This window comes from Megalops cyprinoides, chromosome 16 (genome assembly GCF_013368585.1).
Source record: "Megalops cyprinoides isolate fMegCyp1 chromosome 16, fMegCyp1.pri, whole genome shotgun sequence".
Lineage (NCBI taxonomy): Eukaryota > Metazoa > Chordata > Actinopteri > Elopiformes > Megalopidae > Megalops > Megalops cyprinoides.
Window position 1 is genome coordinate 5,624,514 of NC_050598.1, and position 13,833 is coordinate 5,638,346.

Genomic DNA, 13,833 nt, shown 5'->3' on the forward strand with positions numbered 1-13,833 from the left:
CCCCAGGTGGGAAACTGCTGTTGTACATTTGGGCGGGGTGCTTAACCTGAAACACTTCAGTAAATACGAAGCCATACAAATGGATAACGTAACAATGCAATGTAACAAAAAGCCACCTCTAGCAAAGATAAGGAGGCTCATTTTGTAGGCCTTCAGCGTATTTGCATATATTGGATCAGGGGGTCAGATAGTTCACATCGATCACTATTTGTTCTCTTTGAGAAGTTCAAGAGAACAAACGGAAGGGACTGTAGAACTTTTACACACACACGTGGCATATTGCTAAGAAAGGCAATATTATAGCTGGCACATTATCCTAGTCACAAATTATTGACCCAGCACACTGAGTTTCAAACCCTGTGCTGGACTTTTGTTGAGACTTTAGCATGACTTTTGCATATATGTAAGGATTTTTCCATATTCTTGTGGAATACTGTAAAAACCATATCCAGAGAATTTCTTGTTTGATTGGTTGGTGTGTCAGTATATTATCTACAGGTTTGTGTGCAGGTCCATGCACACACCCCCTACATACATGTCAAACTTGCACCTTTACTTTGGCATTTACATTACATTAATGTGCAGGAGACAGTTCCCATTTAAAGTGAAGTGAAGAACCCCATAGGGCAATTTGAACATACTTTGCTCCGACAGCTGTGACTGTCAGACGAGTCTTTGGCTGTATGTGTGACATGGTGCCAAGTCTTTAACCATTTGGTAGGGATTTGTTAGACAACAGGTTTTATAAGGTATCTTTTGTTCAACAGGTAGCTTTTTTTTCTGGCTGTAGAATCCCCTCTAAAGAAATAATCATTTCACACATTTATTTGGGCCTATGGTTAAATCGAACAGGAAAGCCATCTTGTTCCCACTCAGCAGAGGGGTTTTTCTCTGTCTTGGCTTGATTTCTGTGTTTGCTAATGCTGCCAAATAGGTCACTGAAAATGTGTTCTCCTGTTTTTACCCTGACTTTTGGAATCATCAGCTGAGTATTAACCTCACCTCAATGTGTACATCAAAAGCAGAAAAAAGCCATAATACAAATTCAACAAAACATAGAGTCACATAACTTGAACTTTGTCTGTGTGTCTGTGTATGTATTTATGAGTGTGTATGGGGCATCGTGTGTGTGAATGTGTGTGTGTATGGGTGTGTATGAAGCATCTTGTGTTTGTGTGTTAGTGTGTCAAGCTGTCTCTGCAGCTAAATCTGTGCCTGCTCACAAAGCTTCTGAGACATGAACACATTCTAAAGAATACGTCTGTAAACGTAAGTAGAAACTGAACAATTTTCAAACATTTCAAATTTAGATGTCACATTTCACAAGCATTTAAGTCGAATAGGAAAAAAATGTGTTCAGATGCCGACCAGTTAAATCCATGTCCAAAGCGTGGGTAGTGTGGAGCTGGAGAGTGAGATGTTGGCGTAACTGTGCATGGTTCAAAGTGCAAAATCAAAAGCAGGCAACACTCCAGTTGGGTACAGACTGTTGTATATCAGTTACATTGTTATGTTAAGGTACTCCATGTTTCATTGGCTATTTGCTAAAAATAGAAAGGTTTTGGAGCATAGGTTTACAGGAAGCCATAAACCACTACTCATTAGCTTAGATGGGTTAGATGGGTTTCTGTAATTTAGATTAATTTTTAATGACTGCCATGTTGTGTGGAGCACTGCTGACATAATACTGTGTAATAACTCTAGCCATTGAAAAAGACACAAAAGCACAAAAAACCATGGCTACCAAATGAAGGCTATGGTGAGGTTGAGAAAGGTGAGGTCAAAGGTTTGGACATACCTGATTAAAATAATGGGAAACATGCATTGAAAGACATTTTGATCTAAAGGCTTATGCTTAAATGTTTGAATTTTTTTCTTAGACAAATATAAATCATGAATGTATGAATTTCTTTCCAAAAATGTGATTTTAAAAAGTTCTTTTTTGCTATTTTGAAAAATCTACACTGTAAGATAGTTTGGATTTGTTTATAACACCTTTTTTGGTCACTGAATAATTCCATTTGTGTTGTTTCATAGGTTTGATGTCTGAACTATTATTCTGAAATGTGGAAACTGGTAAAAATAAAGAAGGAAAAGTGTGTCAACTTTTAGCTGGTACTGTAAAGACAGTAGAATAGAAGTATTTCGGACGATTTACAAGAATCATTCAAAATTTTAAAGAACCAGATAACATAAGTTGGATAATTGACCATGTGTCTAGCAGAGGGATGGACAGCAACACTTGTTGCACAATTTGTGTCAGAGTGCCATAGCTGGACAGACAGCAGCTGACAGTATCTGATAGTATTGTCATAGTCCTATATCCCTCTATCCTAATCATTACTGGTTTATTTGTACATGTTGTATGCCTGATTGTAAGAATGGTTAGGCAAAACTTTGGCAAAATTGTTACTGAAACAGTCAATAAGCAATTTGATTTTGAATGTGTGCCATGGCTGCACTAGGCCAGAAGCCATCATAGCATTACACAGTTAATGATTGTAGTGTAAATGACTAAAGGTGGTTCTCAAAGGATTTGAACTTTGAGCCAAAGTCAATGCAGTGCCTTCACACACCAGCCTTTTTACACACATACACTCTCTCTTTCTCTCTGAGTTCAGTTTCATTCAGCTCAATTCAGTTCACTTCAATTCAATTTAGTGTGACTTCATTAGCAGGACAAACAAAAGCAGTGTGGCAAAAGCAATGATGTGAGCTAAATCAGATCTAAGAGCACCTTAAAGATAAGAGAAAACGTATATACATCAAGCAATGCAAGGATATAATCAATGTAATAAGACATACACACACTGTAGCAAAGAGCGAGAGCAGTCACCCCACCCGGCCTCGAACCCAGGTCTACAGGGTACCAAACATGCGACTTTGACCGCAACGCCAGGCTAGACCCGGGTTCAAGGCCGGGTGGGGTGACTGCTCTTGCCCTTCGCTACACACACAAATAATAATAATGTCTCTCCCTCCTTCCCCACCCTTTCTCCCTCTCCTGCTGTATCTCCTCTCTCTCTTTCTCTCTCTTTCTCTCTCTCCCTCTGTCTCTCTGCAGTGGCCATGGCCAAGTGTGAGCCCCAGGCGAGCCCAGACGGAGGGTGGGGCTGGGTGGTGGTGGGGGCGCTGTTCGTGGCCTCGGCGCTGGTGTTCGGGCTGATCCGGAGCCTGGGGGTCTTCTTCGTGGAGTTTGTGCAGTACTTCGGGGAGAGCGCACAGGCCGTGTCCTGGATAACCTCCATCGGCGTGGCCATGCAGCAGCTGATCAGTGAGCAGGAGAAGGGGGTGGGAATAGAGTATGTGGGAGTGGGAGGGGCCAGTAAAAGAGGGCGGGGCTTAGATTGACCTGCGTGACAATAATGTAAACAATGGTTATGGTTATGGGCATGGTTAAGTAGAAGTGAATATGCAGGCATGATAAGGATGAGAGAGACAGAGATCAATGCATGTTTGTGTTCTGGCATGTTTACATGGTTTGTGTGTGTGTGTACATGTGTACGTTTGGGTCTTCAGGTCCAGTGGGTACAGCTCTATGTAATGCATATGGGGCGCGGCCAGTGGTGATGATGGGCGGCTTTCTGTCCGGCCTTGGCCTCATCCTGGCCTCCCAGGCCACCTCCCTGATACACCTTTACCTCACCATGGGCCTCATCACAGGTAACAGCTTCTTACACACATAAACATGCACACTCACACACACACAATCATTGTTTTGCCAACCTGTTCTTTCTGCACATATACAAATACACATACACCCTCTGTATCCTCCACTATCCCACAGTCCTTTGCACCTTTTCTTTATCCAAGTGACCCACAGCTCCTCATCCACAGCCCTGCGCAGAACTGACCTATCCTTAACCACCTCCTCCCTACCACTCTGATACAATATACACCACTCTTATGCTGTATAACAGCTCTCTAATGCAGTATTATGTCCCTCAAATACATATACCACTCTATTGCAGTATACACCACTCTAGTGCAGTACACGCTGCTCTTTTGAAGTGTATACCTCAAATGTGGCAAACACCACTCTGTTGCAGCACACACCACTCTAGTGCAGCATACACCACTCTAGTGCAGTATGCCCCCCTCTAATTCAGTATACACCACTCTAATGTAGTATACACAACTCTAATGCAGCATATACCACTCTAATACTGTATACACCACTCTAGTGCAGCATACAACCCCTCTTGTGCAGCATACACCACTCTAGTGCAGTATACACCAATCTAGTGCAGCATACACCACTCTATTGCAGCATACACCACTCTGTTGGAGCATACACCACTCTAGTGCAGCATACACCACTCTAGTGCAGTATACACCACTCTAGTGCAGCACACACCACTCTAGTGCAGCATACACCACTCTCAGTGCACTTGACGGTTGCCCTCTGTCCTCACAGGCTCAGGCTGGGCCCTGGTCTTCACCCCCACCGTGGCCTCTGTCATGCAGTACTTCACTCGCCGCCGCTCGCTTGCCATGGCCCTGGGATTCACGGGCGTGGGGCTGTCCTCCTTCGCCTTCTCGCCCCTCTTCCAGCTGCTGGTGGAGCTGTACGCCTGGCGGGGCGCACTGCTCATCCTGGGGGGCCTCAGCCTCAACATGGTGGCCTGCGGGGCCCTCATTCGGCCCCTGGAAGCCCCCAAAACCATGGAGCAGGTACCTCCCTCAATCTAAGACTTGTTACTGGACAGAAAAATGTATGCGGTGTTAAACGCGTTCTCTTCTTGAACGTAGCTAATATCAGAGGGATTTTTGTGAACACCAAAGCCTTGCTGTTTCTCCATGTCTCCTGCGGCAATCCTCCAGGAGGGAGAAACTCTCCCTGACCTGTACTTTTATTTCAACAAAGTTAAAAAAAATGTCAAGAAAGGTATTGGTCTGTAGCAAATTAAGGTTATGAAAGAGGTGGATTGATCAGTATTCAGCATAACCAGAGAGGATGTGTTCTGGGACATTTGCCGGAGGCAAGCTCAGTCTCCACAGGCAAATAGCTGTCCGCAGTCAAGCTTTCAGCACCCAATCAGACAAGGAGAAATGCAAGACTTTGGGTGGAATTTTCAGAAAAAGAGAACACCACAAAATTAGCTGCGTTCAAGGTAAGAGAATGTTTAATAAATTCTAAAAAAATTTTGTGGAATATTGGTTTACCATTCAGAGGTATCCAAAAATAAAAGGTGGACAAACAAGTCCACCATACAAGAGGCAGGGGAAGGGGCTGCTCAGCATTAAAAAATAGCATTTTGTACCAGTTGGGTTTGTCACACTGCTCTTTGTTTTGTTACGACAGCATGGAATAGAACATGATTATAATGTTGAAAAACTGTTCTCCATGGGTCCCATCCCCCCTCCATACACCGAGACTGTAATCCTTATGAAACCTACATTCACATTTCTGCTGGCTAGCCTGTGTTGGGTTACTGTAGCCAGTCTCAGTATGTGGGAAGGAGAAGTTATTTTCATTGTAAATCCATACCACTGCAGAACAGTGCCATGAGTGTTATGCGAGGGGCTCGGCAGAGACAGTGTGGACCTCGGTATGTGAGGAAAACACACTAAGGAAAACACACATTTCCTAAATGAGGTCACTGGAAATCCCAGGAGATGACCTCCCTCCTGAAAATGACCAAGCCTGCACTGTAGAAAAATCTTTTCTCCTCTAAGCAGTGTCTATAAGAAACTCTCATATGGAGGACAGCCATTTGGTGTGAGGCCAGAAAGAGCACTTCTCATCTGTGTGAGGAAGTTGAGATGTGTTGCTCTTTCTTTGTTTCAGTTTGCTTTGCGCATTGGTTAACTTTCCCTGTGTTCTCCCCTGCTGGTGAAACAGATCCCTGAGTGGATTTGGTAACAGTGTATTTAATCTGGTGGAAAGCCAGCTCTTGCAACCTGCAGTGCTAGCAAGTTTGCTGACTCAATGAACATGATCTGGAAGATACAGGTCACATGTCATTGGTAAAGATTGCATTGTGAAGGTCAGTGTATTCCTAAGATAAACTAACATACGTTCATGAAGTAACCTGAACATTGTTTCTTTAACACTATTATATGTTAACGTTATAATATGTACGTTAACCAAGTTCCAAATGAAGACTCCGGAGGAGAGTTTTCTAACAGTCCCTATGCAGTTAACCCAACTTAGACAAACCAGTCTCATCCACACACAGAAAAATCTCACCTATCGCTTATTTGTGTCAGCTGTTCACAGTATCCATCCACCCATCTCCACCTTTTTTACCTGTTTACCATGTCCATATGGATGGGGGAAGGGAGGGGGGTCACCAACCTCAGCCTCATGGCCAGATGTGGTCCCTTCATCAGACTCCAAGCCAGTACCCCTGTGTCCTTATCAGCAACCACATTTTTATTGTACGGAAATTCATGTCTATTGATTAATAATAGATCACAAGTGTTAGTGAGAATATATATGATGAAGCACACTCTTAACACCATGTTTCATAACGTAGCTTAGTTTACCAAAGAAATATCAGCAAATGTCACTGTAACGGCTCAGATAAGGACTCAGTTGCAGACCAAGAGAGCTTCAGATTCCAGTCGGGTTTATTGATAACATCAGGCAAGATTCAAATCAAAAGCAGGCAAGGTCGAAAACCGGAAGGCAGTCCGTGGACAAAAACATGGTCGGGAACAGGAGCAGGCAGGGTCAGGAACCAGGCAGGCAGGTGATCAGGCAACGGGACAAGACTGCAGGCAGAAAAACGAAGACGAAGAGCAGGCAGAGTCAAACACGGTAATAACGGAATCGAGAAAACCGGCAGGGACGAAACAGGTACAGAAACGCTGAGACGAACTAGCAAACAAGACAGGAACAAGCAGGGTAGAAATGGGGCTGGGCTGATGAGGAGATGGGATGCAGGTGGGCAGGCAGGCAGGTGAAGGTGATGGGGCAATCAGGTGGGCGGAGACCAGGAGGGGAGCGGCGTGGGTCTGGAACACAAGGAAAACAAAAAGCACATGGACAGGGAAAAAACAAAACACCACACCTAAGGGGGCGGAGCCCTGACAATCACACTCTACAGCTCTGCTTGCTGTTACTATATGTAACAAATCATGTCCAAGCGAAAATTTCTTTTTAAACACATCTAGCGTTTGATATCTAGATTTTGCCTGAAGTCTACTCACCTCATTCCTTGCTGCAGTAAATACACAGACAGGAAGATGTGTATTTCATGTATACTTCCAGGTGGATATATAAGATAGAAGTAGCTTTTTTTCTGAACCTAAAATTTAACAGGTCTCCTCCTCCAGGCATGTGGAGCTCAAATTAAACAATAATGAAGAGAGAATTGCTGTCTGCACAATGTCAAAGACTGCAGGAGTCAGACTATTATGTATAAAAGATCTCTCTTTGCAGGTTCGTTTCTGCATTTATGTGGAGAAAAACCACAACGCAAAAATGTGAAAAAGGAGTGAAAAAGATCACGAGTGAGGGCCAGTGCTGAGGCCGTTCTTTCTGATGTGTTTCCTGTGGGTCACAGGTTAGCGTGTTGTAGCCTGAGCCAGCACTTACGCCTGTGACCTTCGAGTCTGTATGTGCCTTAACAGGACACAGCATTCTCTTATGCCCTGAAGTTCAAAGCACGGATGTGTGGATCTTTGGTTTAGTTTAAAAGCATTTCTTTAGATAATTGGAGAGGTGCCGGTGAAGCTGGTTATATGTATTAAATGTCATTAATGGCTACCTGGTTAAAGGCTTTCGGCACCAGTGCACTAAGGGGGAGCATATCTAATATCTCTCTACAGAAGAGAATTTGCATGAAGTCTCACACAGTATCTCCAAAGCATGTTATGGTGTAATCCCTCTCTCCCAATATAATTCAGTTCAATTCAGTTTGCTTTGTTGGCCTAGCAAATGTACACATATTCCTTTGCCAAGGCAGGATTGCGAGAAAATAAACATAAGGTAATGATAATATTAATGGTATTCAATGACAGTTTAGAGTGAATAATTATGCAATTCTCTTTCTCTTTTCCTCTCTTCCCCATCCCTCTCTCTCCCTCGCTCTCCATCTCTCTTTCCCTCTCTTTCCTTCTCTTCTTTTCTCCCTGTCTCTCCCTCTCTCTCCCTCCTCCCTCTCTCCCCCTCTCCCTCCTCTTTCTCCCTCTCTCCCTCCTCTCTCCCTGTCTTTCCCTCTCCCCCCCACTCCCCCCCCGCTCTCTCCCTCTCTCACACACACTCTCCTCATCTCTATACACTCTCTCTCCCCCTCCTCTCTCTCCCTCCCTCCCTCTCTCTCACACACACCACAAGGTTGAGAGTGACAGCGGGCGGAAGGCCTCCTGCCGCTCCTTCCTCAGACGTGCGCTGGTCTACCTCGAGCTGTCACTGCTGTGCAAGCGCGCCTTCCTCACCTACGGCCTGGCCATCACCTTCTTCAACTCGGGCTACTTCGTGCCTTACGTCCACCTGGTGGCCCACAGCCGCCACGCGGGCTTCTCCGAGTACCAGGCGGCCTTCGTCATCTCGGCCACCGGCGTGACGGACCTGGTGGGCCGCGTGGTGTCGGGCTGGCTGTCGGACCTGGGCCGGCTGCGGCTGCCGCACATGCTGACGGTGTGGACGGGCCTGACGGGCGCCTTCATGGTGCTGCTGCCGCTGGGCTCTGCGCAGGGCTCCTACGCCGGCCTGCTGCTCATCAGCCTGGTCTACGGCTTCTGCGCCGGCGCCATGACGCCGCTGGTCTTCTCCGTGGTGCCGGAGATCGTGGGCATGCCGCGCATGCTGGGCGCCCTGGGGCTGCTGCAGCTCATCGAGAGCCTGGGCGGCCTGCTGGGGGCACCGCTGTCAGGTGAGAGAATGCGCCCCGGCTCATTGTCTCCAGTCTTTAATATCGCCCCTCTCTGACTCTCTCTGCAGTTTCACTTATTGCCCTCTCCCCTTCTTTGTGAGGTCTTTAATATCACCCCTGTCCACTTCTCTCTGCATATCACCCCTCTCTGACTTTCAGTAGTGTTTAATGTTGCCCCTCTCTCTGCAGTCTTTAATATTCCTCTCTCTCTCTCTTCATTTTGTAGTCTTTCGTGTCACAGTAATACTTCGTGATGTGCTTCTGTTTGCTGTTTTTAATATGTCCCTCCCTCTCTGCACAGGCTGGCTGAGGGACCAGACCGGCAGCTACACGGCCTCCTTCCTGGTGGCGGGCGGGTTCATCCTGATGGGCACCGTGGTGATAATGACCCTGCCTCACTTCTGCTCCTGCAGCCCGCCTCCATCCCCACAACACCAGAAGCAGAGCCAGAGTCCCGAATCCGGGCTGCTGAACAACTCCGCCCCCTCCCCTCCCCCCACCCCCTCTGACAAGCACCACAAACCAGGACTTGGGCCCCCCTCTGAGCCCATCCACAGTGACTGTCAGAACTGCCAGCCAGAGGGGCAGACTCCCCGCCTGACCACGCCCACACCTGAGGTTGACACGAACTGCTGATTGGTGGTGTTGTTATCATCTGTATGGCATCTGATAGGCTGTTCAGGTTGCTGCTTAATGGGTGTCCAGTGGCTGGGCAGCAATGGTGTGAGCTTGGTGCGTCTCTAAGGAGACAGATGGTGAATGGAACGTGAATGATTGACACCAGGTGTGTTGACAACCCTGGCTATCCTAGCCGGCCCCAGACTGCACCGCAGAACAGCTGTGCGGTGTAAAACTAAATCAGGTAGTGTTTGGTGGTGTTAGGTGGAAAAAACAAAACAGAATCATGCTCTTTGGTTCACAGGGTCACCACCACAGAGGCATACAAGCTCATTTAACACATTTTATTTTACCTTTCACCAAAAAACATGTAACATTTTAGAAGTAGAGGGATATCAAAAAAACAGATGAACTGTGGGAATTCAGAGAGAGAGAGAAGTGACTACACTAATGAAACATCAGCCCTCCAATTCACCTATTATACCATACCGTGCAATGCACAGCACAATACCACTATCTATGAAAGACTTCCGGCTTTTACAAGAACGACAGTGTGTAAAGATGTCGCATTTATCAGCATGCAGTCACCTTAGGCTTAACAACCAATTGGCTGATCCACAATTATAAGACTTTTGGTTTATGTAGATGCTGTACCACAGATTCCCAAACATGGACAAGATAGCTGGCATGGCATACTGAAATTTCTGTGTCTGCTATTGTTGAAGCAACAAGTGTTCTGATTCGTGAGCTCAATTTGAATATTTATGAAGGGTTGTGGTCTAAAAGAACACATCCATAGTAAGCATAGCAGTTCAGACAGCCCCAGAACCCTCCTGTTACTAGTCAGAAGCTCTTCGAAGGAGGATGGATGGAGAGCAAGAGCTGAATATCTGGTCATAGTGGAATATCTGTGGCTGCACTGTCACCATTTTTCTTTGTTTTGCCACCACTTCCTCAGCCACGAAGGCCGATGGGGTGCTGTCGTCATCGTGTCTGTGCGCGTTGGCGTGATGACTGTTGAAATGCAGTGAGCGGTTCCAGCTGGCACCACAGAGTTTGCACAAAGAGCTCTTAATGAGTTCGCTTCTGGGTGATCTTGACCTGCAACTCAGCCCGAGCCGACCGGCTCCTTTGAGCACCAAATGGCAGGCAGGTGTCATTTATGATCTTTCCAACCGTTGGACCAAATAAACACTGCATTGATGTTCACCGACGGAGTGCTGCACCAGACGCCCGTGTAATCCTTGCCCCGAGCTCAGAACCATGGCAACCGTGCAGTGGCATATTCTGCTGTCAAATTTCATTACACTAAACATTGACATTATTGTATTGAAATACTACATATTACACCTATAAGCACCATACAGCTACAGACAAATAGCAGCGACTAGGACGGGGTCTGGATCTATTTGTCAGTGGTGACCCTAAAGCCATAAATAATACACCCCCCAAGACCACTTGTGGTCAGTGGGGGGGTGCGGTCCATGGAATCCTCTTGTTCGGGCCTACGTGGCCGTGACTGGCAGTGAGAGGGTTACTGCACGTTCCGAGAACCGAGTGCCTTAATTCACACATCACAGCACAGCTCAGCCGTGTCCCAAGGGAGCTGAGAGCACCGTCATGGTATCACTTTGTTCTGCCGGTGCTCGGGTACCTTCATGTAATTCCTGTCATGTTATTTGTACCAAAAGCCCTGCAGTACTGGGATGTTTTTAAAGCCATATTCTGCTAATATGTCTAGATGAAGTTTTAGCTCGCTGCTACTGCCTCAGTGTCCCTTAGCTGCCCCCTCCTCCATATTTTAACTGCCAACTTGGTGTACAAAGTGCAAAGTGCACAGACTAGCTAGCAAATGTTTTGCATTCCCAATCCTAGCAAAAGCGACTACATTTGGCCCATGCGTTTGGTGTGTGCACTGGCCAGGTCCTCATTGGATAATATAGGCTGTCACTGTCATTTCTGTTAGAAGCATTGTAGTTTAGTTTGAAAGTATGTGCCAAAGACAATGTAACATCAGCTGGTCTGCAAAGGATGCACTTGCCCATGCATATGACCGACACAGGCAGTCAGACTCTCACTTGATGTCCAAACCGTTTTAACATCAATTTGTTTTCTAAAGCCACATGCTAGTAACTCCCATAGGTTGCTAGCATTAAATATAATAATAAATGCTTTAAGCCCGGCATCTCACCATTAATATCAGTCTTGGATTAGTTAGCATTAAATCTGTGAATTCTGGCTGTTGCTGTTCACGGTTGCAGATTGGCAAACAGTGAAAGCAGTTGGTCATTTTTGCTCAAACGTGGAATGCATCCTGAAGCTGAAAGAGGCCTCCGGTGAAAGATGATATCAGTGGGAAATATCTGCTTTGAAAGGAAACATTGAGTTCTGCTGCAGTGTTGTCAGTTTAACAGAATTTTGAAGTAAAATTGTATAATGACAGAACTCAATGTACTGCCTACACAACAGGGTTCATGTTGCTTTGGGGAATGTTCTCTATATTACTACATTTTTCTTCGCAGACACACCTATCCAGACCAATGTACGTTGTTATAAGTCTTATATGCTATCCATTTACCCTCTTGGTGTACTGAGGGAAATATGGTTAAGCACCTCACCAAAGGGCACCACAGCAGTGGCCCTGTTGGGTGACCTTTGGGTTATGGGTCCTGCTCTGTACCACTGTGCCATACTGCTGCCCCAAATCCCAGACACCTCCTCAGCACCGACACAGGTGCCCCCAGGAGCGGTCTCAGTACAGATTCAGCAAAAAGATATGTCAGCAAAGTGCTACAGCTGCGGGTTTTTCCAGGTGCCACGTTTCCAAAATGAAAGGATGAAGAATTTTAGGGGCAGCAGGACATAAGTGTTTTGTGGGACAGGGCTGGTGACTCGAAGTTTGCAGTGTTCAGGTCACGGGGGATAGGGGGGATGTGGGAGGGCATTGCTTACCTTGCATGCCAATCCAGACCAGGATCCCAAGTCAATTGGTGTATTTCCAAGTGTTTAATTAGTATTTGATACTTTAAAGGCAGGCTGTTTAATCCACTGGGGGTAAGAGAGTCTGCAGGGAAAAGCAAGCTGTTCTAAAGAACTGTTCCTCTGAACCCCATAGCAGGTGCCCTTTTCCCACTCTGAGCTCCTGGCTTCCCACGTACTTTGTGTGCCCAGTAGTGTGAAATGGAGCATAAAGTGAAATTAGGGATTACCCTACATTCTCCAGTACATCCCCTTATTTGCAGTGTTTCCTGCCAACTAGTGCATATTGAGCAATGAGGGAGCTCTGTCCACTCCTTTGACATTACCCGGGCAAGGTGCCCCTGGTGGAATTATCAACGCCCAAAGTCATAAAGTTGTTCCATTACATTGTAAATGCTGTCTGTGGAAAGTGTGACTGAGATAGAAGGTGCTTTGAAAGTGAGCTGTGGGGAGTGGGGGAATGAGTACTGTTGGCCCCCACCCTCTGACTCACACTCTGAAGGCCTGATGTGCTGATCTCAGTGGCCCACGGATGGGTTGAATCCAGGGTCAAAGGTCAGGTCCCCGTGGCGCACAGTCTCCAGCCCCTGCACTCCCTCTGACCCCCCCCCCCCCCAGAGAGGCGCCTGACTTGGCGATCACAGCCTGTCTGTCAAGCGTGGCAGGTCACAGGAAATCATGACCACGGTGCAGTCTTCCTGTGTGGTCTCTATGAGTCAGGGGAGGTGGAGTGATATTCTCTTACATGGCAAAAATACTGTAAATCTAAGAGGAAAAAGTTAAGTAAACAATAATTTGTAAAGCTGCTCAGTGTATCACACATTGTCCAAGTCTTTGGAGCGCTGGATAATGACTCTGTACGCACAAATAAACTCATGGACTTAGTATGGTCATTATTTTGTGTAACATCTGGTTGCTAATGGCTGTGGCAACAGGATGCATGTGTTGTTTTTCCTGACCAACTTGTTTTGTATTCTGTTCTTAATTTGCTTCGAATTTTCACCTCTGGTAATGTATGCAGAAATATCATTTGTGCAAATGAGGAACTGTGCACTGTGAATTTGAATTTCAGCTCAAGAGACCGACACCAACTTATCATGACCCGCAAAGCTTACCAAACAGATCCTGCAGTACACTGCCAGAGAGGGGACAGATGGGGGAGAGAGAGACAGAGAGAGTGAGTGAGTGATTTAGAGTTGGTATATACATTCATGTTCTGTATTGCACCGCGTGGGACTGCTTTGAGGGTACTGTTTTTAGTTTGTCTTGCCAATAAAGCACAACTGAATTTGCAAAGAGTGAGAGAGAGAGCAGAGGCCCTGATAGTCTTAACCCAGCACCTGCTGGAGGGGTTCTTCGGCTTGCATAAATGAACTTGCTGTGGGTTTATTCACAATGCCAGTGGAGAGGA

At 46.2% G+C, this 13,833-nt stretch overlaps 1 protein-coding gene across 2 annotated transcripts in view; it reads left to right on the top strand.

Annotated features, from left to right (window-relative positions):
- The window catches only part of slc16a13 (solute carrier family 16 member 13), a 40,376-nt gene extending 27,344 nt beyond the window's left edge, over positions 1-13,032 (top strand). For both annotated transcript variants that reach the window (XM_036547622.1, XM_036547623.1), the window contains exons 3-7: positions 3,065-3,274; positions 3,520-3,663; positions 4,418-4,674; positions 8,288-8,825; positions 9,127-13,032. In XM_036547622.1, coding sequence (XP_036403515.1) covers positions 3,070-3,274; positions 3,520-3,663; positions 4,418-4,674; positions 8,288-8,825; positions 9,127-9,461 — 1,479 coding nt within the window. In that variant the 5' untranslated portion in view covers positions 3,065-3,069 and the 3' untranslated portion in view covers positions 9,462-13,032. The remainder of the gene's footprint in view (positions 1-3,064; positions 3,275-3,519; positions 3,664-4,417; positions 4,675-8,287; positions 8,826-9,126) is intronic.
- The last annotated feature ends 801 nt before the right edge of the window (positions 13,033-13,833 follow it).